General features: G+C 45.1%; 1 protein-coding gene across 2 annotated transcripts in view; it reads left to right on the top strand.

The window, feature by feature from the left end:
- Gadl1 (glutamate decarboxylase like 1) overlaps positions 1 to 27,596 on the top strand; it is a 175,793-nt gene that overhangs the window by 30,649 nt on the left and 117,548 nt on the right. For both annotated transcript variants that reach the window (XM_042281898.2, XM_006970253.4), the window contains exons 2-8: positions 3,697 to 3,869; positions 10,336 to 10,462; positions 13,140 to 13,230; positions 17,159 to 17,265; positions 18,008 to 18,123; positions 24,587 to 24,666; positions 24,824 to 24,878. In XM_042281898.2, the coding sequence (XP_042137832.1) occupies positions 3,697 to 3,869; positions 10,336 to 10,462; positions 13,140 to 13,230; positions 17,159 to 17,265; positions 18,008 to 18,123; positions 24,587 to 24,666; positions 24,824 to 24,878 (749 nt within the window). The remainder of the gene's footprint in view (positions 1 to 3,696; positions 3,870 to 10,335; positions 10,463 to 13,139; positions 13,231 to 17,158; positions 17,266 to 18,007; positions 18,124 to 24,586; positions 24,667 to 24,823; positions 24,879 to 27,596) is intronic.

Below are 27,596 nucleotides of genomic sequence, written 5' to 3' on the forward strand. Positions count from 1 at the left end.
TCCAAGACTAAGTCATCTGTTACCTCTGTCAGTAATGGCACTAAAAGGTTTATCTGGCCACAGAATTTTACCAGAACATTGAATTTTTGGGAGAAAACCATCTGAGGCATACTAAATAAATAAATGAGGATATTGTTTGAGCATCCAAGAAGGAAGCATAGAAAATATTCAAAAACACATACATTCTAGGGAATTTTGAAAATAGACCGTGTGAGCATATTTAGGTGGATTTAGAATGTGAGCTACTCAGAGAGGCCCAGGGCTGAAACTGCCTTTTAGAAATTGTTTCTGTAAATTTCCACAGTTAACTGAACCCAGGGATTATCAACAGGAGAGAGGGTGTATGTCTAGGGAAAGAGAATGCAATCAAATCCAAGCTTGTAGTAAATATGCTTTGATATCTGGGTTGGGTGCGCAGAGTGATTTCTCTGGAAGGCTATATTGGGTAAGCAGCCAGCCCCCCGAGACACGGATATCCAGGCTGACTGAGCCACCAGTCACGAGTCCAGCTGTATGGTCTGAGCCAGTTCAGGCCCTGCCTTCAGGCTGGGCTTGACCAGCACTTGTGAAAGGTTGAAGGCACAGGAGACAGGGTGGTGCAAGCCTTTCCACCGGGCACTTTATCAACATCCTTCCTGGGAGGTGGGGCTGTGAGGGTAGGAAGGGGTTCTTGGGGACAGCATGATGCTTCTGATGTAAGGTTGTCTAAATTAAGTCTTCAGATGTAAAATGAAGATGAATGAAGACATGTTTGGGTTATTCTTCTTTCCTTAATAAGGATGGGGGCTGGACAGATGGCTCTGTGCGTCAGAGCAATTGCTGCGCTTGCAGAGGACCTGGGTTCACTTAGTACCACAAGGTGACTCACGCCTGTTTGTAACTCCAGTTCCAGGGGACCTGACACCCTCCTCTGGCTTCCTTGGGCACTGCATGCACAGGCATATATGCAGACAACATACCCATATGCATAAAATAAAAACAAATAAATCTTAAGTGACAGTGCACCTCTTTAACCTTAATCCCAGCACTTGGGAGGCAGAGGCAGGCAGGATCTCTGTGACAAGGCCAGCCTGGTCTAAAGAACGAGTTCCAGGACAGCCAGGGTTATACAGAGAAACCCTGTCTTAAACAGTAATTGGCAGGGAAAATATGGTTACATTTAACAAACTGTATGATGAGGAGTACTCATGCAGTGTCAAGAGTCATTGAAGAAGAGGGAGCCTCAACTGAGGAAATGCCTCCATAAGATCAGGCTGTAGGCAAGACTGTAAGGCGTTTTCTTAATTAGTGATCTATGGGGGAGGGTCTAGTCCATTGTGGGTGGTGCCATCCCTGGGTTAGTGGCCCTGGGTTCTGTAAGAAAGCAGGATGAGTAGGCCTTGAGGAGCAAGCCAGTAAGCAGCACCCCTCCATGGCCTCTGCACTAGCTCCTGTGTGGCTAGAGTTTTCCTGCCTGGCCCACAGTCAGGACAAATCTCTCTCACCTGCCAGTCCCACAGCCACTCAGACCCAACCAAGTAAACACAGAGACTTATATTGCTTACAAACTGTATGGCCATGGCAGGCTTCTTGCTAACTGTTCTTATAGCTTAAATTAATCCATTTCTATAAATCTATACCTTGCCATGTGGCTTGTGGTTTACCGGCATCTTCACATGCTGCTTGTCATGGCAGCGGCTGGCAGTGTCTCCTTCTGCCTTCCTGTTCTTTCTTTTCTCCTCTCTGTTAGTCCCGCCTATACTTCCTGCCTAGCCACTGGCCAATCAGTGTTTTATTTATTGACCAATCAGAGTAATTTGACATACAGACCATCCCACAGCACTCCTGCCTCCAGATTCCTTTCCTGACTTCCTTCAGTGATGAACAGTAACGTGGAAGAGTAAGCCAAATAAACCCTTTCCTCCCCGAGTTACTTTTGTTATGGTGTTTCATCATGGCAATGGTAACCCTAAAACTCCTTCCTTTTTTTTCATTTTACACACAGTCTCATTCTGTAGCACTGGCTGATTAGTAACTCATGAATTAGTCTAGGCTGGATTCAAATTCCTGGAAATCTCTTTGTCTCAGTTTCCCAAGTACATGAACCACCATGCCTCATTTACACGGGCCTTTTTACATATGTGTTTAATAATGCGTTTTGGGTTGGGGGGGTAGGGTGGGGGTGAGTCAGATGAATCACGGGACATTCATTATTACCTAGGCCCCATGGCACTCCCATCTGGTGAGTGAAACACTTCTTGGAAAGCAAAGGAACTTTCTTCCCCCAAAGACTTTGAAATTCAGCTCCTGGGAAAGCAGCCCAGGAACCGCATGCCCTGGAAGGATGCAGGCACTTCCATTTAGAGAGGTGTGCTGATGGAGCCTGCCTTGATGGAGGTGGTGGCTAGCTCAGCTAGCCCGGCTGGCTCTCTGCCTTTGAAGATTTCAGTGTTTACTTTTTTGAAGATGCCTGGATGACCCTTCAGGCCTCTTCTCTTGTTCAGAGACATCAAATCTGAGATGGGTTTTTATGAAATTCTATTTGGTATTCCAGTTTCACAGTGCATTCTTGCTTTCTTGGGAAAACAATGCATGTGGCTTCGTGCCCTTTTCTGTAAAGCCTCTGCATGGCACTGCTGCCTAGGGCCAAGGGGTGCTGAGCTCACATGAGGAAGGGAGGCGGAGGCTTGTGCCCGTTACACGGTTCCCTGCTTGCTGAAGCAGGTTCTGACAGGTTGAACAAATACATGCTTTACATGTTAAGGGCTGGGGGCTGGGTACACAGCTCAGTTGGCTGAGTGGTTGTCATAGCATGCACAGAGCCCTGGGTTCCAGCTCCCACCAGCATCAACCAGTTGTGGTGGTTGCTCCACTCTCAGTCCTGGAAGGTGGAGGCAAGAAGATCAATAGTTCAGTTTCCTTCAGCTACATAACAAGTTTGAGGCCAACCTGGGCTACATGAGCTCTGCCTCAAGACAATCAAGCAAGCAAAACAAAATAAAGATGCTTACAGCACAGAGTTAATTATAGGTGGTGTTTGAAGTACCATTTCCCCTTCTCTAAATATTCAACTCCCTTTCTCTCTTATTCTGCTGTGGTGGGAGCAGGGGCATGTCTAAGGAAAGGATCTTGTGCCAATCATTTGTACCCCATGGGGATGTTACTAAGTGTCTCACCATCTTTGAGAGGTAGTGTTCTGTGAGATGTCCATCTGCTACAGACAGCCTTGTATTTGAACTTCTCCATTCAGCATAGGCACTGTACATAGTGGCAATCTTTTGGAGCCAGACTTGACATAGTACTGATGGATCAGCTCTCGACTCCATGGACCAACACAGCTCAATATGAAGGAGCACACACAGTAAGATGGCTCCACCTGTCTTGTAAATCATGAACTTTGGGGAACTTCCTTGTGTGAGCAACTGTGAGCATCAATACCCCACATGGTACCCTCATCTGTGAAAAGAAGACATACACGTGACAAAGAAGACTGACAGGAATGGTGAGGGGCAAGCGAGGAAGGGCAGGGGTCTGAGGGGAAATAAGCTCCACATACAATATAGGCATATCGGAGAACTTACACACACACACACACACACACACACACACACACACACACACACGAACGTATGCCATTTGTGGAGTCTGTTTCCTGTGTTTCTTTGTTTGTGTTTTGTGGTGTGAGCTCTCAAACCCATTCTGTTTGTGCCCTCCTAGGAGACACCATCCAGAAGGAGATGACCCCTAGTAAGAAGAGCCCTGTCCTTGTGGATGGGGTTGTACTTAATGGACCTCAAACTGATGTGAAAGCAGGAGAAAAATTTGTTGAAGAAGCCTGTAGGCTCGTAATGGAAGAGGTGGTTTTGAAAGCTACGGACATCAATGAAAAGGTAAAAAGAAAACACACAGGAAGTCCCAGGAACAGGGCCTGGGAGATGGCTCAGTAGGGGAGGAGTTTGCTGTGCAGAGGTGAGGAGCTGAGTTCGGGAGCCCAGAGCCCATGTGAAGCTGGGCACTGTGGCATACATCTGAAGTCCTAGTGTTCCTAAGGAAGGTGAGGTAGAGACAAGATATGTGGAAGCCACAGGCCGTCTAGCCTGGGGTATGCTGAGATGCCCCCATCTCAAGCAAGGAGAACCATGAGGGCAGACATTTGAAGTTCTTCTTTGACCTCCCCATATGGCATGCACATGTCCTCATTTACACACACACACACACACACACACACACACACACACACACACACACACACACACACGGTAGGGGGGGGGGCCGCGGGTGTTAATATCCCAGGTATGTTTCCCGTATCGGTATGACTGAATATAATGGGGTGTCCACACTTTCATCTCTCTAAAGGGAGAGTCAGATGCCACAGATGTGGCCACTTCCCTCCCTGGCCTCCATGTCCCATCAGCTTGTGGACAGATTGTCTCTCCCTGTGGGCTCTTGAGAAGGCTGTCCCAGGGCTTGCCTAGCGAGGTCGGGAAACACAGGGAGGAAGCCCCGCCCTGTTTGATTGCCTGGATGATATGGACTCTGCCCTCACAGAATGTACTTCCCCTGTCTCGTACGTTATCTTTGTTTCACTGGTGGAAATCAACCGGGATGCCAAACACTGAAGAGTGTTTACCTAACAATCTCGTAGACGCTTTCCCAAGCGTCTCACACAGGAAATCATGGCTTGTTAGTCTGACTGCTGTGTGGCGCCCGTTGTGGTCTAGGATTAAAACACAGGCTCAGGTTCAGCCTCAAGTAAAGCTTAGACTTGCCACCAGTGTCACTCAGGCCCAGGCCATGTGCTCTAGGGAGTGGGTGCTGTGTGCTAAGTCTCACCCTCAGGCCCAGGCCAAGTGCTCTATGGAGTGGGTGCTGTGTGCTAAGTCTCACCCTCAGGTCTAGGCCATGTGTACAGCATGTTTGATCCCTTCACCATAGCATTGGGAGTTAACTCATTTCACAAAGCTCTTACCATGTATCAGGATCTGAATTTGATCCACATACAAAAGCTGGGTGTGGTACATGATCTTGAACTATCAGCCAGTGGAGGTTGAAACAGTTAAATCCCTGGGACTCACTGGCCAACCACCCAAGCTTACTTGGGAAAACTCTAGGGCAATGATAAACTGTCTCAAAAAATAAATGACAAAAAAATGGATGAGATTTTCTAGGGAATGACAGAACATTGTCCTCTGACCTTCAGTCACACAGGCAAACATGTGAATGCAGCTACACACATATGTTGTCACAAGAAACACACACAGACAAATAGACATGCACAGATACATAGACACACAGACACACAGACATATACACACACAGACATACACAGACACTCAAATGTACACACACACAGACACACAGAGAGACACACAAACACACAGATAGACATATACAGACACACAGAGACAGACAGACACACATAGACACATAGACATAAACAAACATAGATACATAGACACACAGACACACACGGACCTACACACACGGACCTACACACACACACACACACACACACACACACACACACACACAGAGTCATGACATGAGCTCTAAACAGTATACATGGTATTGTTCCTATTTTGGAAAGGAGGGATAAAGAGAGGCACATGGGGTCATGTATCTCAACCACATCACATGCTAGTACATGTCAGCTGGGGTTAAATCCAAGTGGTATGGCTTCACTGTTCGTGTTCCTAACTTCTCCACACACCCCGGGAACCTCTAACAACTGCTAAATTGCCATTTATCATCCCAATCACTTCTCCTGTCGAATTACTAACAAGTGCACACATAGGCAAGACTTCCCCAATTATATTAGTAGCAAACAAATGCCACTTATAACTGAGTTTGGAGGTGATGGTATTTATTCTGAAATGTTGGTCACTAATTAGAAAGCTAATAGACTAGATTGTCATGATCTCTGAACATAGTCAGAATAGTCATGCTCAGGACAAAATTGATTGTGGCAGCTTTTATCCGTTCATGTATTTATAATTTAACGTCAGACTTCTCTGCATTTCTCTGAAATACTTTGAATCATGTTTGCTAAGGAACACACTTCTCTGCCAGAAAGTTTTGTTTTTATTATTTTTATGCTTTTAAAATATATTTATTCTTCATGAATTTCATACATGTATACAATGTTTTTTTTAAAAAAAATTTAATCTTTTTTTTAGTGTATGTGCATGTGTATAAGTGTTTGCCTACATATACAAATGTGTACCATGTTCGTGTACATGTACACCTACAGAGGCCAGAAGGGTGTGTTAGATCCCTGGAACTGAAGTTACAGACTGCTGTGAACTGCCATGTGGGTGCTGGGAATCACATCCAGGTCCTCTGGAGGAGTAGCTAGTGCTCCAAAGCATGAGGCATTTCTCCAGACCCTCAGCAACATATTCTGATCATATCCACCCTCACGGTTCCCTCCAGCTCCTCCCAGATTGCCCCAGCACACCGCCTCTCAATATCATGTCATTATCTTTTCTCTTCCTCCTAATCTCTTCCCCCCTCTTCATTTCTGTTCAGAACCTGATTACTCTAGTTTTTGCTCCCCCTATGTTTCTCTGTGTGGAGCTGGCCATGCTCTACAGGCAGCCTAGCAGGATCCACACCCTTGAAGAGAACTGGCCGCCCCTCTTATCTATCAGCTGCCTATATTTCCTCAGCTAGGTGAGAGTCTCATGAGCCTCTCCCCGACCCATACTGGAATGCTGACTGATTTGATTTGTTTTTTGAGATAAGATCTATGTAGCCCAGGCTGGCCCCGATTTGATCTCCTTTCCCTCCGCCTCTTGAGTGCTGGAATCATAGGTGTAAGGCACCAGCCATGTCTGGCTAAGGCTGTATTTTTTTAATCTAGGCTTTGTTCAGTAATTAAATTTTAACTGAATGCTAGCTACTTGAAAGGCATTAAATTGAGCCCTTGAGGAAATAAAGAAACAGAAGATGAAGGCCCAGTTTCAAACTGAATTTATGATCCAACTAGACAGGTACATTTTCATTTGTAAAGAGAATGGGGGTCCCGGTGAGGGGGCAGTGAGTGCTGGGCGTTTGGGGCAGACCTTTCCAGAGTTCACAGAGGAGCTGACACACTGGGGCAGGAGTAATGGTTAAATTAGTTTCAGGAAGGCAGAGAGGAGTTGCAGGGATGTTCTCATCACTAGGGACAGGAGAGAAAGCTGGAAAACACACCACCGAGGGGCAAGGTGTGCTCAGAGCAAGGGCATTCCTCTTGTGGAAGAGACTGGAAAGGAGCGCTGACAGAGGAGACCCATGGGGGATTAGATGAAAAAGGAACATAGGACCCCCAATGAAGGGACTCTGGGGTCCAGCTAAAGAGTACCAAAGTGACCGATGTTGTAGATACGAAAGCTGTCTGTCCATTTGAAGTGAGGGCGCAAGCCAGCTGGGGTTGGGGCCAGCAAGTGAAGCTTTTCTGACACTAACTTGTCTATACTCCCTGAGAACCATCAGGACACCATTCTAAGATGACCTGCAGTGGCATGCCACACTCTTGGTGACCTCACAGGTAGATGTTCATCCTCAGCCACTTTTTTATAAATGGGTATCGAAGCTTATATTCAATAAAGCTTACTCCTTTGCCTTTGCTTCCATGGAGTCTGGTGTCCATCATGACAATATAGAATATATCATCTCAGTACGTGAGAGCTGGAGGATCAGGGGTTCAAGGTCATCCTCATCCACATAGCAAGTTCAAGGACAGCCTGAACTATAAGAGATTCTATCTCCAACAGGTGACAAGGTGGCAGGGAGAGGGTTGGCGAGGAGATCCCGGGAGCCAGTGATGTCAGTAAAGTACTTGCTGTGCAAGCCTGAGGAACTGGAGCTCCATCCCAGGATCCGTAATTTAAGATACGATATGGAGGTGCATGCTTGTAATCACAGCACTGGGGAGGCCGAGATGAGAAGCTTTCTGGAGCGCTTTCCTAGACAATCTAGCCTAATCAGCAAGCTCCTAAGGGACGGCCCAAGGTTGTCCTCTGACTTCTGAATTTACATGTGTACACATATACTCTCCCCAACACACACACACACACACACACACACACACACACACACACACCCCACACACACACCACACACACACACACACACCACACACACACACACCACACACACACACCACACACACACACACACACACCACACAAACCACACACATACACACCCCATACACACCACACCACACACACACACACACACACACCCCACACCCCCCCACACACACCACACACACCACACACACACTACACACACACCACACACACCACACACACACACACACACACACCCCACACACCACACACACACACACCCCACACACCACACACACCCCACACACCACACACACACCACACACACACCACACACATACACACCACACACACACACACCACACACACCACACACACACACACCACACACACACACCACACACACACCACACATACACACCACACACACACACACCACACACACACACACACACACACACACACACACACACACACACACACCACACACACACACACATTCCTGTGGGTGGTCTCAGGCGTGCCGGACTCACCTCTGTCTGTCAGGGAGCCACCATGGGAGTTGAATTTCACACCTGTCACACAACTTGTTAGTTCCTCCTGCTCCCCCCTCCCCTTCCCGCCTCCATGGCTTCTCACCCACTTCTACTCCCTGGTCTCTCGCCTCAGCCTCTCCTCCTCTCTACCACCAAGCTTTATAAAATGTCTTCGGTCCTTCCCTCTGCTTCTTCACCTCCTACCTCTCCACTCCTCCAGGATCTCTCCTCCACCCCACCTCTCTGGTCACATTGCTAGTGCCAAGAACACCTCTGTGGTGATGAATTCCCTGGGGGCTGGTTGGTCGTTAATTTGGCTTCTCAGCATCATTTGGCACCAGACCCTTCTTTTAATGTACGGCCCCACTACACCATCCTAGAAGGAAGGTCTGCGTTCTCTCTTATCAGCATTCTCCCTGTCAGAGGTCATCCGTGTGGTTCCTTAAGTGCCAGTGTTCTCTATGGATCCCTGCAGCTTCTTTCTGAGCCGGGGGCACCTGTCCCCCTGGTATATCATCACAGGAAGCCTAGAATTTTGTCCCTGACTCTTCCCAGAGTTTTATAAAGCCCACCTTGATTTAGCTCTCTCTCTCTCTCTCCATTTACTCATTCATTTGCTCCACACACCTCCATTGAGTACTTTAAAGTAAAGCCCCATCTTCTCCCCAACACCCCTGTAACCCAGCACCATCATTAACCTTGCGTCCTGATCCATCTTTACTGAGGAGCTGTGGAGCAGTGTTGAACAAGCTTCATGGATGAACAAGCCAACAGCTCTGCCCCTGCAGAGATTGTGTAGGACATAACAGATGAGGGAATATATTAGTGATTACCTGTTGTGGAAAATGGAAGAAGTTGGAGAGAGTGATTGTGACTGGGTCATGGGCAGGTGGGAACGTTAGGATACAAAACGGTCACTGAGAAATAATTGAAGCGTTTCAGCAATGACATACAAAAACTGAGGGAGTTCACCATGAAAAGAAGGAGGTGAGAGAGACTCATCCTAGGCAGAGGATGATGTGTGTGAAGACCCCAGCAGTGTGTGCACACTTGGTATGTCCAAGGAAGAAGGAGGCGAGAAAAGCAGGAGGTAGGAGTACCAGAGAAGAAATGCAGGCCGAGAAGCAGGGTGGTTTTGAGTCTTCATCTTTACTTCTACTAAGAGGGGGCAGAGCTCATTGGTAGAACATAGACTGCATAATTACTTCTGCTTTGACCTTGTGAAAATGGTACGTAGTGAGGGTATTTGCACAGGAATATATGGAAATGGCTTGAGGGAGAGAGGCCCACCCTGGCAGCTGGGCTGACAGACTATGGGAAGGAAGAGTCATCTCAGGGAACAGTCAGTGTCTAGCTTAACTCATGGCTGCCTTTCCTCTTCCTTCTGATTTATGCTGCAGTCAAACATGCTTCCATGACATCTTAGAGACACTGTAGGCTGCCTGACCTTCCATCCCATGTCATTTCCACCCAGAGCACTCTGGGACTCATCCCTAACCTCGGCTGACTCACTCTATTCTTACATATGTCACCAGTCTGATGTCAGCTCTCCTAGGAGATCTGAATGGACCTCTCTGGTCCCAGCTGGCTCCATACTGTTCTCACAGCTCCTTTTATGGTGGCCTGCAGCTTCAGCAGGTTGTAATTCCCATGTCTTCTGCTCCTTTGGAGCTACCTGGGGCCAGAGTTCTGGCTCATCCGATACCCCCATCCTGGGCTCTCCTGGGAACTTAGTTAACCATGAGCTGTCACTCAATCTCCAGGTGTGTGAGTGGCAGCCCCCTGAGCAGCTGAGGCAACTCCTTGATCTGGAGATGAGGGACACAGGAGAGCCACAGGACAAGCTGCTGAAACTCTGCCAAGATGTCATCCACTTCAGCGTCAAAACCAGTAAGTCCTTGTCATGTCCCTGACCTATCCCTGATGTTCGCCTCATTGTGAAAATAATGATGCCAGTGTCTAAGGAACAAGAAACCTGGGTCAGACCAATCAGGGCTCTGATGTAGACTACTAACTGTGTGGGTCCCTTTAGTCTCTAATGCGGGTTTGCTTTCAAGGCCAAAGAATTGATGGGGATCTGTTAATGTGAGAGACCTATAAACACGGACTCTTCCTTGTCAATCTCCATCCACCATTTGTAACCAAGTTATGTACAGAAATTCCTATGAATAGTTAGTAAACTGGCAAGTTATTGAGATGATATGACTATGTTATGGGACTTTAAATTTTTTCTGTGGCCCAGAGCATGCAAAAAGGAAGAGGAAGAGGAGAAAAGAAAGAAAAGGAAAAGTTCAAAACTAGGTTAGACGCTGGTACTCTTGGCAACTGCTAATTACCAACTCATTTGATCAAATCTGGCAGAATCAAAATAAAAATAAAAACATTTAGGTAAATATAAGAGAAATATGATGGTTGTGAGTATAGCTCCTAGCAGAGTGCTTGCCCAGCATGCAGGCATGCACAAAGCCTTGGATTCTTCCCAATGTTGCATGAGTCAGGCATGGGGGTGCACACCTGTAATCCCAGCACTCAGATGGAGACAGGAAGATCAGGAGGTCAAGGTCATCCTCAGCTACATAGTGAGTTCAAGGCTAGCCTGGGCTACTGGAGACTCAGTCTTAAAAACTAAAAACAGTAACAGAAAAGAGACCCCAGTAAATGTTAGGTTTGATTGTGACTTTCGCATGAATGCCATCACTCTTGTGGCTTTCAGTAAGCAGTGGCACTGTGTCACTGGCTTGATTGTTACCATGGGACAAATAACCAATGAAGATGTGTCAAAGCTGGTGGCCGGGTGTGTGTGTGTGTCTGATTTTCTAAAATATGCACATCTTCCTGTGCTGAGAAGGTAATCCGGGGTCTTAATCTACACAGCCATTATGCTCTGTGAATTCTGACACTGGACTAAATTTAGTGGAAAGAACGCCATAAAATCCTGGCTAAAAATAATTGGATTAAGTTCCCTTGGGAAAGCCTGGTGCATATATCTAAAACTCAGTTAGAATTTCCTAATAGGGATGCCTACTTCATTATTATCATGGCTGTCAGAAGTCTGGAGTGACATTTAATGCAGTAGATTGTTTTCAGTTTACTGTGTATTTTCCATAATGTTACCATGGAAATCAATCATAAATTAACACAGAACTTTAAAAAATCCTATTAAAATTACTTGTAGCGATGCCTGGTTGTCTCTGCCAGATCAGAGGGAGTTTTCCATGCTTTAATTGAAAAGGCATTTGCTTCGATTTGGGTTTTCTTTATTGAACCGATGGTTGAAAGAGAGAGGGGGAAAAACCCATATTTAATTCTCCATCCAAACCAGTTTCCCACACATTCCGAGTTAGAAAGGCCTCTGCCTTTGTGCTCTTTGTCACACTGTTTTTCTTATGCCTAAGAATGTCAAGCCAGTTAGCCTGGTGTTCGGTGTGAATATTCACACTTGGAAGTCTGGGGACTTTTATGAGACTTTAAAAAAAAATGAGACCTTTTAAATGAGGAGAAAGATGGGGAGAGAGGGAGGGAGGGAGGGAGAGAAAGACCAGACAGGAAGTTCTTACTCCACGATGGAGTTATATAGGAGATGGCAATGGCGTTTGAAGTAGGTTGAATCCCGAAGTGTCTGAACTGAGTGATGAGTCACAGCTGGGGCCCATCTGCTTCATGCCAGACAAGCTGTGCAGCAGGAGGAACAGAAAGGCCACTCCTGGACTGTCACTGCAGGCAGACACTTGGAGGCTGTGACACTGGAGGGATGGTGCTAAGAGCCGTTTCTCAAGGGCTTGGGTGGAGGCAGACGGCAGAAGAGACCAGAAATTAAAGCAAAGCTCTCAATCTCTCCAGTTTTACAGAGAAAGCTTGTCTTGGAGGAAAAGTTAGGCCAAAGCACTTCATAGGTGGGGATACGGTGCCTCTAATAACGTGCTCGCTGCAGAAGCATAGGAACAAGAATTCAGCCCCCCTAGATCCCATGTTAAAAAGACAGGTGGGGCTTCACACACAGGTAGTTCGAGCTCTGGGGAGACAGACGGGTGGCTCGCATGGCCCCACTGGCCATCCAGTCTAGCTGGGTGGGCAAGCTTGAGGTTGAATGAGAGACTCCCTCTTAAGACTAAGGTGGAGAAAAACTAAGAAAGACAGATGCTGCCAACCTCTGACCTATGTGAACACACACATGTATATGAACACACACACATGCTTGAATATATGTACAAATGCACACACAGAAAAGGGGCCTCAACACTTTTCCTTGTATATATGCTAAGTTTTTTTAAATACTTGAAATGTAATTATCTATAATAAGGTACACAAATATGACTCTCTCAGCTTATGGACCAGAAGAGGCTCAGCCCATTTCTAGAACCCAGAGGCCCCTTGTGCCCTTGCCCAGCTGAATAGCTTCTTGATGCAGCAAATCCTTCCCTCTATTCTGCAGGTGTCTATGCTGATTCTGAAGGTCCTGTAAGTGGAATCACACTGTGCTGACCTTGTGGCCAGCTGCTCTCCTAATCTGAAAGAGCTATTGGTGCTCCATTGCTGTGTAAGTGAGTACTTTGTTTTCTATTTACAGACCATCCAAGGTTTTTCAACCAGTTGTATGCTGGCCTTGATTACTACTCCTTGGCAGCCCGGATTATAACAGAAGCACTCAATCCAAGCGTGTAAGTACCGTGTGACTGGAGGTTAGAGATAGACATTAACTCTGTGAAGATTTGTTTTGTGAATTTCACTGTAATGATTTGTTTTGCAAAGTCTAACCATTAGAAATGTTATAGTCCTAACACTCCAAGCCATATTGGAGGAGGTGCTTTTGACAGGTAGAGTTGTGAGATAATGCCAGGCATACCCATCAATCAGAGGAGAAAGCTGGTTAAGCAATCCCCCACTAACTCCTGCACAAGAAGCCATGTCTATGCTACATATTAGAGGCAGAATGAAAACAAGCCTTGGGCCAAGGAGATGGCTCAGTTGGGAGAGTGCTTGCCTGGCAAGCAGGAAGACCTCAGAACTCAAGTCTGATGCTATACACTCTTGTAATCCCAGCTCTGGGAGGCAGGCACAGGAGGATCCCTGAGGCTCACAGCTAGCCAGACTAGCCTTCTTGGTGAACCCTAGGCCAGTGAGAGACCCTGCCTGAAAAGACAAGTGGATGGCTCCTAAGGAACCATGCCCAAGGTTGTCCTTTGATCTATGCAAACACACACACACACACACACACACACACACACACACACACACACACACCTACCTTAGAAATGATAAAGTCTGGCAAAAGAAAGACACATACTAAATGGCTTTAATGTGAATGAATATAAAATCCAAATTCATACTTGAGAGACAGGTGTGTTGTACTATAAACATAAATGGAGGAATGTTTCCTAGTTAGTCCCAGGGAAGTCTCTGGGGAAAAGTGACAGCTACGAGAAGGATAGGTACGAGTTAAGCTTGTGAAATTGAGAGGGACGCATTCCAAGTGGTGGGATCAGCATGTATGAAGGCCCTGTGGTAGGAGGCAGCAAGCCACAGTGAGAACAGCATATACAAAGGTCCTGTGGTGGGAGGCAGCAGCATGCCACTCTATGTTGAAAGGTCAGTGTGGGTGTAGCTGACAGAGTGACAGGGATTATAGTGGAAAACAAGACCAAAGAGACTGAGAGAAGAAATATGTTGAGCCTATGAAACATGCTTATGAATCATTCCACACACATAGGAAAGAAGCCCTTGAAAGTCAATGTTATTTGGTGACATTTGTTGTCAGAAGAAATTTTGCTGAGGAATAGGGAGATGGCTCAGTGGGTAAGCTTGACAACCTGAGTTCAGAATCTATGAACTCACATAAAAGCAGATGTGGTAACACAAATGTCTAGAACCCAGCACATCCATGGGAAATGGAAGGCAGACAAGAAAATCTCCAGAAACTCCTGGGCCAATGAGCCTGGCTTAAGCTGCGTTGTCTCAAAGTGGAAGGAGGGGATGAATACAGAAAGATTATCCTCTGATCTCCATGTGCCCGTTATAGTGTGTGCGCGCCAGACACACACACACACACACACACACACACACACACACACACACACACAAACACAAACACACGAACACACTGAAGTATCGGAGTAGACTAGATGGGATGAATGTAGAGTATATTTCCTTTGCCAAATGAGAGATGGTAGCAGTTTGGATTCTGAGTGAAGAGGAAGTGGAAAGACTTGGGGAAAAGCATGTTTAGAAGACAAAGCATGGAAGCCAGGCTCATCATTACAGTGCTTCATAGACACACGAGGACCTGAGTTTGAGCCTCAGCACCCACTTGTAATCCCAGCACTGAGAAGGTGGAGGGGGCTGAATCCCTGGCACTTGGTGAGCAGGCAGTACAGTCACATTCCAAGCCCAGGTCCTGTGAGAGACCCTGTCCCCCAAAGCACCTTTGGCCTCCCTGACCATGTGCACATGTGTGTATGTGTATCTCTCCACACACAGTGACATTCATATGCATCTGTACACACACTTAGAAGCTGATGTGCAAAGGGGTGGTTAAGTGTTGGATCTTGGAAATGAGGCTCAGAGAGAGATTTCTTAGCTGCTGCCTAAGCTTCTAGCCTTTGTGGCTGAGTTCATGGCTGTCCTATAGGATAGTACAAAACACTGGAAGAGAACACCAGGTAGTGGATGAGGCAATGTCAAACTCTCCACTTCAGTTGTGGACCTTAAAAGTTGCAATGACTTTGAGACAGTCAACCACACTGAGAGATCTCTGGGCCTGGAATTCTGATATGAATTTAAAAATGTGTACATGTGAAAGAGAGTAGGGGAAGAATGGTTAAATAGTGGAAATGGATGAGATTCCCCAAGCTAGTGATTCACACTTGGAATTAACCCGAGGACCCCTGGGGTTCAAGCAGACTAATGGCATGCACATGCTGTGCAGGCTTAATAGATTCAATGAGCAGCCAGTGTGGAAAACCACATCATAAGGACAAAAGACAGAGTGAAGAGAGAACAGGACTCAGGACCTTGGGAGCAAGACTTGAAGATACCTAACCTTTAATGGTTAGGAGGGTGAGAATCAGCCAAGATGGAGGGAGGGAGGAGCGGGGAGTCAAGAGTATAGGTATGGAAGCCATGGAAGAGGATGTGTCGAGGACAGTGTGTTATTGAGTAGATACCCAAGGTAAAGATTGGCAGTTCCTGGATTACTGATATAGATGTCAGGGGTGAAGTCATGGGCATGACAGTGCCTCCACACAGCGCAGACACAGGAACTGGATTCTGGGGTGGAAGAATCAGTAGCAGATCGTCAGAAAGGACAGCCAAGTTTCACTCTTCAGATCTCTCCTCGCAGAGTTTTACAACTCCTTGCTTGAGTTATTTAACCTGGCACATTTAGAGGTCTATGATGTGTTAAATTGCTGCCCTACTGGACCATCCACTCATACTGTGCCCACCCCTTGTGCATTCTATACCTTCCTCCTCCATCTGCATATCCATTACCAGTGTAGAGTTGATCTAATTATTAGTAATAGGTTTACAACAAACTGAGTCATTATTTTATCTTTATTTCAGCTCCCTATAAACATATACAGCCTTTAACATTTTCTGTGTGTGTAAATTGGTTTCACACCATGGTTGGAAATTTAGCCTGTCTTATGTTTAAGAGAATCCAACACCTGTAGAGTGCTTGGCACACAGGCAGACACTACATAGTGGGTATTTGGTTCTTTTGCCTTTATTGCAAAGCTGTCCCCTTCAGATGTTAAAATACTCATATCAAAAAATTTTTCCACAACTAGAAATTTAAACATATCTGCTTAACCTACATATTGAAGTACACATTTATTCAGATATGATTTATTGTAATCACCAATTATAAAAGAGGTTGGGAATATTGAGCCACTCAGTTATCTAGAGAGAGAAGATACTTACATGTTACACAACCAGGCACTATAGCTGATGGAGTTTGAGGTACTAGAGCTGAATCAACATGAGGGATTGGAGAGTGAGGGAAAAGCATGCAAGGAGGGGCAAGGCTGCAAGTCAAACTGTCATAAAGCTCAGTGACCCCAGAGAAATCTCTACAAGGACCAGATATCAAGGGTAGATACCACAGGAAGTGTGGCTATAAGGTAGCGCCTTCAGCTAAGATCACCATAGCAAGGCTCTCTGATGATGGCACCCCAGCCTAGAGCAGGAAATCAGGACAGTGAAACCATCACACAATGAGAGATACTCATAGAACACTTCCTACATCTGCAGATATAGCTAATGTGGCACAAGAAGCCATTTTCAGGATGCAGAGCCCCCATGTAGAGACAGCATAGTTGTGGTAATGACCTAGAAAAACATGGCTACCAAGACAATAGCTTCTCTTTAGTTAGTATCAGCAGCCAACTTACTAAGCATCCAAGCAAAGGAATGGCCAATTCCCATGGCTGACACACAGATGATAATCTTCCCTCTTCTGCCCTTATGGAATTGAAGGTTCCTTGGCAACCATTGGGCTTCATGGAACTCTCTCTGTGCATTTCTCTCGGGACCCCAAAGGGATGTTTTGACTCTAGTCATAGAAGTGAAGTGTTTTTTATATCTGTCTAGTTATACGTATGAGGTGTCCCCAGTGTTTCTGTTAGTGGAAGAGGCGGTTCTGAAGAAAATGATTGAATTTGTTGGCTGGAAAGAAGGGGATGGAATATTTAACCCAGGTGAGTACCACTGGTGACCTCCATCACCCTTCCACTTGGAGCACCTAAACATCTATTCAGTTGAGGAACCTCCCCTTGCAAACATGCACATGACCCAAAAGTTGGTTTACCATGGAGCCAACACCTTTTCATAATGTGATTGAAATTTGCATAAATGCTAGGTCATGATATGCATACTTAACAAATGAGATGTCTACAATTTAGAATTTGCATATCTACACTTAAGATTTTTAACTAGCACAAAGGAATTCCTCAGCTGCTGGGAGCTTACAAAGATACTTCTACGTCCTCTATGTTTTTCAGGCAATGTTTCTTCAGAAGATTTCCAAACCATCTTGGCTTATTCTACAGTGTTTTTCTAGGGCTGGAGATGAGCATGCATTTCCATTTCAGCTTCACCAAAGAGGTGACAGACAGGGTGACAGACAGGGTGTTATAAACAGCACAACTTTGGATGCTCCTCCTAAGTTCAGGCTCAAAGGCTGAAAATTTTAGTTTGGAAAAAAAAGTCCTAAGCCAAAAGGATAGGCCTAAATTTCCTTATTTTCTGAGATAAAAAGTTTAGAAATTATAGACAATCCATGAGAGTATAAATGGGACATTTGGGGTGTTGGGGTGACTCTCACAGTGAGTTTTTGTTAGACAGGGTAGTCCTAGCTGTCCAATGCTTCCCAGTTTATTTGTTTCTTTGGGTGTTAAGACTTCATGCTGTAAGTTTGACATTTAAATTTTGTCTTTGCAGGTGGCTCAGTGTCCAATATGTGTGCAATGAATTTAGCTAGATATAAATATTACCCTGATGTTAAGGAGAAGGGCCTGTCTGGTTTGCCACGATTAATCCTTTTCACATCGGCAGAGGTAAAGCATTATTTTTTATGTTAGATACATTTTTCTTCTTGAGAATGTGTTAGTTAAGAGGATTCATTTGCCTGAGGATTCCTGTTGTGATTTTTATCCTATCTATGTGTGATTGATATACCTACATATGATGTATCATTTTATTTCATAGGGAAACCAGAGTTTATTCTGGTTTCATGCCCCCTGGCCACTCAGTTTTGGTATAGCAACTTCATTTAAATTTGTAGTCTGACCACAGGGTACCATACCCAGTGAATGCACTTCTACCTACCATAACCCTTATACCTGAGGCTCAGGGAGCATCATGGGAGAGGGGTGGAAAGACTGTAACAGCCAGAGGATCAGGATGTCTGCCATAGATCATGATCTCCTACATAAAATAGGGAGCTGCACCCATGAAATCTTAACAGAATAGTTGCCTAAACAAGACCTTCACCATGACAACATTATGACATGCTAATGTGGATGGGGGAAATCTACCAAGACCCCACACCCGGACGAAGAGCTATGGGTAGTTAATAGCTGCTGAGAGAGGAGGAATCAGTCCTCTTTAGGGACAAGGTTCCTGATGGGTTAGCTGGTTCTCAGTGGTCATCACTAAACACACATACATATGCACAACAATATGTGAACTCAGCAAGGTGTGTGTGTGTGTGTGTGTGTGTGTGTGCAGTAGATTTTATTTTAAGTGCTAGCTTTCTCTGCGAATCTTTCCTTGTGTCTTGCTTTATCAGAACTCTGATCAGGACTGGTACCAGATGTATTCTCTGCTCCCAATTCCTTGCAAAAGTAGTAGCATAAGGGATTTTTATCTTTCTTTTCAAGATATAGAGGAAGGCAGGGGGATTCAGTAGCCACTGATGTCACACACACACACACACACACACACACACACAGAGGCAAACACAAAGGGATACACACACACATATAATCCAGTGACACCCAAATTCTTGCGTCTTATTTTTCTGTCCCCTGAAGTATAAGGTGAGGGTGAGGATGAGTGCATGGACATTGAACTAGGCCAGATTTGAGTCCAGTCTCTAGCACGTATTATTTGAGTGACCTTAGCAAAGGTGATTGCCACCTCTGTGCTTTGCTTTCCTAGTTTGTGAAACAGTCTATCAGTTGGCTTTTGTCTCAAATTATCCCCCAAATCCAGCAGCCTAGAACTACAGCTGTGTAACCAATTTTAAGCCTCCCAGCACCTGGAAAGTTGTGACATTTTTGGCTGGGCTCTTCCCCATGGCTGGTACAGGAGTGGCCCAGCTGAGTGGTCCTAGGGACCTCTCTCCACCCTGTGTGTCCTGTGCACAGTGCACTCCAACAGGCAGTTCAAGCACTCCTTGAGAAAGCTGGGGACACACCACCCACTGAGTTCTAGAGTCCGACTGGTACACTGTCATTCCAGACTCATTTTTGTAGAAAAGCAAGACAGCGCTCAGACCCAGATCCAAATGTCGAGAAAGTGGAATCTGAGCTGAGTGAACTTATGCAAGGTCTCCTTGCAAAGGGTCTGGAGTCAAGGATTCCTGAGCACATGGACCCATAATCCAACAGCCGCACAGTGCTCACCAAAGAGTAGATGATTGCAAAGACTGAATGGGTTATTGCCTGTAAAGTGGAATCTGGCCCATGTTAGAAGAGGAAGTAGCCATTGTCAATGGAAAGAGAAAGAGCCAACCCTAGAGAGATGGGTATAAATGGATGGTCCTGATTAAGAGCAGTCGTATCAGAAAGAGTCCTACCAGCTGTGTTACACTTTCGTGTATTTCCAGTGGAAACCTCTGTTCATTCCCAGGTCAGGAGCACTAGCTATCCCATCAAAAGCTTGTGGTGGCCTCCCGTCCAAGTACTAACCAGGCCTGGTTTTATTTAGTTTCCAAGGTCAGACAAGACAGGGCACAAGCACATGTGACTTGAAAGTGGGACGTGTAATACTAGGCCTGGAAAGGTAAGAGTGGGATGGAAGTTATACGGGTGAGGAGGAGCTGAGTTGAGGAGTAAGACCTGCCAAAACAGAGCATGTACGAAAATGTCAAGAGACTTGTTACTTTTTATTCTACTTAAAATAGAAAAACAAACAAACAAACCAAAGACCCAAAAACAAGACAAAATCACCACCACCACCACCACCAACAACAACAACAACAACAAAAATGAAGATCTGAACATTGTCTGTGACTTCCACTTGGGCTTTCCTGGCCATTCATTTTTTTTTTTTTTCTAAGAGAAAAACGTTAGTTTATTTTTGCAAGAGTTTGTGCCTTGAGGGGTCCTCTGCAGAAAGGACCCTAGCCAAGTGCTGTGTTTTCCTTCTGCCTTTGGCTCTGGCTAGCTCTGCACTGACAGGAGAGCAGGAGGGAGGGTGGCAGGCCCCTTTGAAGACTCTCACCTGAGTGGTACCTCGCTATCAGCATCTTACCATGGGCACTGTGGTCTTCACAAGCTGTGTCTTCTGTAGGCAGAGGAGGATGTCTGGAACTGTGAAAATACTTATTCATAGGATTATTATGGGATAGGGTTCCCCTCTCTCTGAGGCAGCTCCATCTATTTCAGACTTAGGGACCCAAGTCATTGGAGATATGGTCCTGCTTCATCCCCTTGGCAGGCTGGTGAAATCCTGTTTCTGTCTTCTATTCCATGTCTTTTTGCATTTTCCATCTTCACTTGGTTTAATACTTCTTTACTAGAGTCTTTTTCTGGAAGAGATGCCCCAGAAAAGGGAATAAGTTCGATGGAGGATGAGAAGGAAGATGGTGATGGGGTTGACCAGTAGTCCAGATGAAGGGGGTGAAAAGACACTGGATTCTCATGTTATTATCAAGCCAGAACTAAGTAATCTCCCAGGAGGCATGGGTGGCTGACATGCCAGCAGAAATTGGGTCCAGAAAACCAAGCAAGTGTGAATCCCATCTCTGTGAGCTCACTTTGGCTTGAGTATTCATTCATAGAGTCAACCTTTTCATCCGCATACTACCTACAGTTTCTTCCTTTCCCTGCTGGGGTCAGAGCATATGCATTACTTTTATTTCTATTTTAATGACCACCCCTTCATTGCTTATTATAACAAATTGACCCACTATTTAGTTAGAAAACAGAATTACTCAATGTTGTGTTTAGTGAAGTTCTCAAGACCTAGGGTAGTCATTGGTTGTACATCATTGTTTGCTTTTAGGAGTTTAGTTAGTAGGCATTCAGCGGCCCACAGTCCCTCCATGGCTCGATCAGTTTCTTTTCTGTTTTCACCTTGTCTCACAGCCCTGCATCCCTGACTTGCACCTTGGGTTATAGAATGCATATGTCTAGCACAGAAGGTATTTTTTGCATACTCCCCCTCTTTGTCTGTAATTTGCCTCTTGCTATCTACCAACAAGATCATCACGGTAGACTTCTGAGCTGTCACTAAATCCACAATATCCTTTCCAGTGCTTAAAGGAGATCAAAGAAAAGGAGACACTTGGAGAGAAGTAATAAAGTTTTATTTTTGTGACTGGATGAGTACTTTGCTGTGAGTGTCTTCAGTACATAGTGATCATGGGTTTTTGAGGTTTATGAGCAGAGCAGATTATTTTTAGAACCAACACAAAACAGAGATCATTGTCTGGCACTACAAGATGAGGAGGGTAAAAAAGAAACTGTTACCTTCTAGGCAGTGACCCAACCAGTTCCTCCTAAGCATGGCTGGCACTGGGGGAGAAAGTGAGAGATGTAGGATGCTTGACTCAGAGCTGGTCCTCCTTCAGCCCTGTGCCTTAGTGCTTCCCCAGTGAGCTACTTCCCCTGAGGAACAGTGACCAAACATCTACCCACCCCAGATAGGGCATGTGTGACACAGCGAAGAAACAATGCCACATAGTCTCGCTGGTAAACCAGTGAACTTACTGGGGTTACTTAAAGGAGTGTGGTGATGGATAGGGTGTTACATCCAGAAGCATGGGTACCCCAAAGTCAGCAGCATTTGAAAAGCCAGTCCAGCATGGTGGGACTCATGGTAGGACTCATGAAAGTAGAAGCCCTAGGGTTGACTATCAGGTGATCCAGGTGCCTGAAGAATTTCTTTTCCTGGCAACAGTTGATGAAGAGGGGCCTCACGAGTCTCCTAAGTTTCAGGGGCTCCCTGAGTCTTGATGGATGGTTTTCCTTACTTCCTGAGCCTTCCAGGAAAGTTTTCATTTAGAGGAAATAGCTGCTTAACAGGCCCTGAGCTGGAATGGGATGGATCCCAGGCCTTCCCAACAGGAAAACAAGTGCCTTTAAGATGTAGTGTAGAGCATGAAGGTGAAGGCCATCCATCTTGGTTGACCCTGGCATCATTAGGAATGGGACAAATTTTATGATCTTGGAGAAATCATCGGAGTGCTTCTGCTCTCCCTCCCTGAAGGATAACACTGATAAACTCTGCTCTCCCTGCTGAAAATTTGAGCATTCAGTTAGTCAGCACTAAACCCACTGTATTTTGGACACAGCACACACCAAGGTGAAATCAGCAATTCGTCCTGAGAGTCAAGATCACAGAGAAAATATCCCAGGTCACAGAACAGCATCCTCACAAGATCCAGAAAGTGAAACTTCAGCTTGGGGCTGACTTTCATGTTGGAGCTTGTTTATTGTTTCATCTTTGTGGAAACTGGTACCCACTGGGGTGGGTATGCCGTCTGCAGATTTACAAAGCCTATGAGGAGTCTGGGTTTTAGGATGTCTGATTTATCTTTTTGGCCAGTCATAGAAATAACCACTGTTTACTTCAGAATGCAGTTATTACTTCTCAGGTCAAGCCATCTAGGTTTTGTCTTCCCATTAACTAGTCAACATATGTGAAGCATCACTGTTCTCTTTCCACTTCCAGGGCCCTTCTCCAAAACTCTCAGATTTCTGGCTTTTAGTTGGTAGACATTAAACAAATAAACAAACAAACAAAACAAAACAACTGTTGCTCTGCGTTTGAGGGTGATACCGGGTTGTTTCTGGCCCTGATGTCCTGGACGTTAACTGCATGACCTTTGTTCTGATTCTGAGTGTAGATTTTTGCTCAGCAGAGCATTGGTTGGAGACAGCATGCTGCTGCTTGTGGGGAGAGGGCTGTGCTTTTTCTTACAGTCAGACGTCACTGGAGGCAGGCTAGCATTTATCATTAGGAAATCAATAGCTGTTCGGCTGGCAGAGCCCACATCTCTGGTGAGAAATAATTCACCTTGGCTATGTCACCTTCGTTATGGCAGGCATGCTGCCTCCAGCCAGCACAGCAGCTGTAGCCAGTAGACATTAATTACATTTTTTGTGTACAATTATTGCCGTCTGATATGCATATGTTCTGTGACACCCTGAAATAAATGCATCCTGTGGGCACTTGGGATGTGTCCTGCTTGATATTTGGAAATTCATTATTTAGGATGGTCTCATTTTTCCTGATGGTATGACTCCTTCTGCATTTTATTTTTATAGGGTTTTAGAGAAAGAACTTCCCATTTGACAAAAGGAGAAAAAAATTACCACATTTGAGGGAATATATCAAGTTAAGTATGAAGGCACAACTATTCTTCTAATGCCTTCATCCTTACAAATTAAAGCTATTTTTTTCACAATAATGTTCCTTATCACCTTTGTTTTTCTGGCATGAAAAAGAAATGAATTGGCCACCTGTCCCCCTTCATACAAAGAACAGCATCTTCAATGTTTGAATGTAATTATGTTGTAGGCTTTGCATGGTAAGGGTGGAAGCTCACTGTCTCCATCTTGCCAGTGTTTGTCAACAAGAAATAGGCTACACCTGCAGAATCAACTATTGACCTCATTCACACCGTGCTGGAGTACGGTTATTACCTATCGGGGTCACTTTGGTTCGTGGGATGTTAGCCATATTCCCATAGGTCTAATTTCAGCCTTGCTCTCCACATCATAAAATTGGTCAATCATCTGACCAATGTTAAAATCCATCATTTTTCCCCAGGAAATATTTAAACCTTATCTTATCACCTTTGAGGTAGCATCTTGTCTCTCCTCAGAGGGTTTCCAGTTGGAGTAGACTAGATTTTAATCTTCCATGAGCTCACCCATAATAGCAGTGTCAATAGAAACTTTCTTTACTCTTACAGATGCCAAGAGCCTCCAGTGACCACGTTTGTGCCACGAATTAAGCTGGGTTCACATGTTAACCCATGTCTTTCTGTGACAAGCTGATGGCATAGGCTTTATTGACACAGCACTTTCTGGACTGGAAAACCTAGTCTTCAAGAGTTCATTATTTATTCAAGGTTCCCAAACTGCCACTTTCTCTGACCCTAAAGTCAACAGTCTCTGCCACTCATTAAACAGCTCAGTTCAATTATGATTTTCTGTTTTCTTCTATGCAATCATGTTCCAAAGATTGTGCTGCCCTATAAAGATGCACTGTGGTATAGATAATAAATAATACATGTTCCATGATCTGCATTCATCTCTGTCTCCCCCTCATCCTCTAATTCAGTGTCATTACTCCATGAAGAAAGCGGCCTCCTTCCTTGGGATTGGCACCCAGAACGTGTACTTTGTGGAAACAGATGGAAGGTACTGGGGCAGGGGCAGGGGCAGGGGGGGTAGGGGCAGGGGCAGAAGCCTCATGGGTAGAGGTTGTGGGTAGAAGGAAGAAACCTAGCCATCTAAAAGCACTTCTGTTGCCTGTTAAAGACTGGGCATAACTCAATGTCTTAACTCTATCCCCCAGAGGTAAAATGATACCCAAGGAGCTGGAGAAACGAATCTGGCAAGCGAAAAAAGAGGTGAGAATGAGAGAGAGAGATGAGAAGTGGGTGGGGAGGGCATCTGCCTACCAGGCAGAGAATAGTGGAGAGAATGCAGACCACCAGCAGCATTCTATAGGGGTGAGAGGAGAGTGTGCTGCAGTTAAAATAGGAAACCTCGGCAGCTGTTTTACATCCGTCCTATTCCTGGTGCCTGGCTCTCCACATTCTCAGTCATTCTCATTCCTGGGTGGCTGGAGTCTGTCAATACTGGTGTCATGATATTTAGAATTCTTGGCTCGATTGTCCCTAAAGTTGTATCGAGTCCTCCTGAAGAATTCCGGTATCCAGTTTCCTATGTAGCTCTTCCTCCTGGAGGCTCAAACACACATATCTGCAAAGCTTTTAGGGTGGGTCTCCATCTCTCCCTGTCCTCATTTGGGGGATTGCTTGCTGTAGTGCTTCTGTGCCAGAATGTTCTACCTTCCTGAGCTACTTGAATAGAGGAAGTCTGACCAAGCTTTTCTGCTGTGACCCAGCAAGGCTGGCCTTGACACGGGGTTCTGAAAATGCTCCTGGCTGCTCTGTTCACCTGATTACCTCTTGGGCCCAAACGCTTTGTTACACCTATGCTGTCTTTCTACCGGTTCCTCTCACTCTGCCCTCCCCTTCCCGCACTGCTATGGAGCTACAGATATGCTTTAAACAGGTGGCTTAGGCAAATGGTCTATTCTCACAGGCGTTTGCACTTGAAGATGGATGCGTTCATTACTTTAAGCCTTAATATAACATTTCTGCTGTTATATTCATCTTTTCAGATTTCATAACATTACTTCACCTTGGGATATTCTAAATTACAATAGTTGGTCCACAGTCTATGCTAAACTTTTAAAATATTACATTTTATTTATTTGGAGGGGTGGGGACACATGTCATGGCTCACACAGGGAGGTTAGAGGACAGCTTTTGAGAGCTGGATCTCTCCTTCCACCATGTGGGTTCTGAGAATCGAACTTAGATTTTTCAGGCTTGGCAGCAGGTGTCTTTGTTCTCTGAGCCATCTTGCTGGCTTTGGAGTCTATACTTAAAGTCTGTGATTATTGTAGGTGCATTGCCTTCAGATGTGCGCCCTCAAACCTACACCTATCTTTTTAATTAACATCTTAATACTGTGTAGACACGACATTGTCTGTGGGGTTCACATTGTCACACTCTCACTTTAGGTAAAATTCTCCAAAATACCGTCAGGTGTTTTGTTTAGTTTTGTCTTTTTTACAGTGAGTCTCAGATGCTTCCTTCTAGGTTTGCTTTCATCTTTTCCTGCCCAATTTCCTATTGAAAAGAACTTGTATGATGCTAGGCATGGTCAACGGTTGTGAATGCTGAGTATCCTGCTTGCACGGGTCATGTTCTTTCTTCCTTCCCTCCATTTCTCAAGCCACCCAGTGCTCTTCCCTTCCCTTCCCTTCCCTTCCCTTCCCTTCCCTTCCCTTCCCTTCCCTTCCCTTCCCTTCCCTTCCCTTCCCTTCCCTTCCCTTCCTTTCCCTTCCCATCCCTTCCATTTTCTCTTCCTTTCCTCTCCCTCTCCGTCCGTCTGTCTGTCTGTCATCTATCTATCATCTATCTGTCTGTCTGTCTATCTATCTATCTATATCTATCTATCATCTATCAGTGTATCTATTATCTATCTATCTACCATATATCTATCCACCCATCGGTTAATCTCTCTTCTTTTACATTTTTCATTGCAGATGGTCTCGGATATTACAGATGTAGCATGTCTCTTAGCACTCATTGTGTTCACTCAGCACTCACTGAGACTGCTTACTTTCTCTTCCACCTCCACCCCAGCCCCTTCTGCCACTCCAAGATCTGTCTGACACAAACCCCTGGCATCATTCCATTGATCCATAAATATCTGAGTATATCTGTAAAGTAGACGCACTCTTATTTACTAGTATTATGATTATATTTAAAGGCAATCAATATAATCAAATTATATTATAATATATATAAATATAAATATAAATATAAAATTTCCCTTTACTTTTAAAAAACAACAGCTGGCTTACTTAAGGAAGACTCTACATAAGGCTGCTATGTTATGTGTGGTTGGTAGGTCAGATACCTTTTTGCTAATCCACAGCTTCTTCTACCTCTACGTTGATGCCTTGAATTGATATGGAGAAGCATGCATGTCCCTGAGTTTATAGCTCACAATGAGGCTGAGAGATTCTGATGTCTCCTCTTCACTGTCTATCCTTGAGTCTCCTGTACTGTGGTGCTTACCTCTGTGGGATTCAAGCAGGATTTCTTTCCATGTTTTACATTTTGTCCTTCCTTCTAGAGACACCCCTGCCTCACTCTATGATGACATTGGTCAATGGGATCCACCCATCCACTGTTAAGCCCCACTTACCCCCATCTCTCAGATCTGGCTACCCTAGTGATCATTGGCTGGAGCATTTCTTCTTTAGGTGACTTTGGAACTCATTCTCCTCTCCTCCCTCACTCATTGGCAGGCTTTCCATTACACACAAAACTGCTTCCTCATCACTACTTAATTTCCCCAAGGAGATGGTTTCCCCAGCCTAGAAGGATACACACTTCCTTGTTTTGTCTGATTTACCAATTCTCAATGTTCTGAGATCATTTTCCACTCTCCCTTAAACACAGCCTCCTGTGTTGGTGCCATTAACAATTCATATTTCTAACATAGTTGCTTTGATTCCACTGTAGTCATTACTTCTCTTCTTC

The sequence above is a fragment of the Peromyscus maniculatus genome, chromosome 7 (genome assembly GCF_049852395.1).
Source record: "Peromyscus maniculatus bairdii isolate BWxNUB_F1_BW_parent chromosome 7, HU_Pman_BW_mat_3.1, whole genome shotgun sequence".
Classification (NCBI taxonomy): Eukaryota; Metazoa; Chordata; class Mammalia; order Rodentia; family Cricetidae; genus Peromyscus; species Peromyscus maniculatus.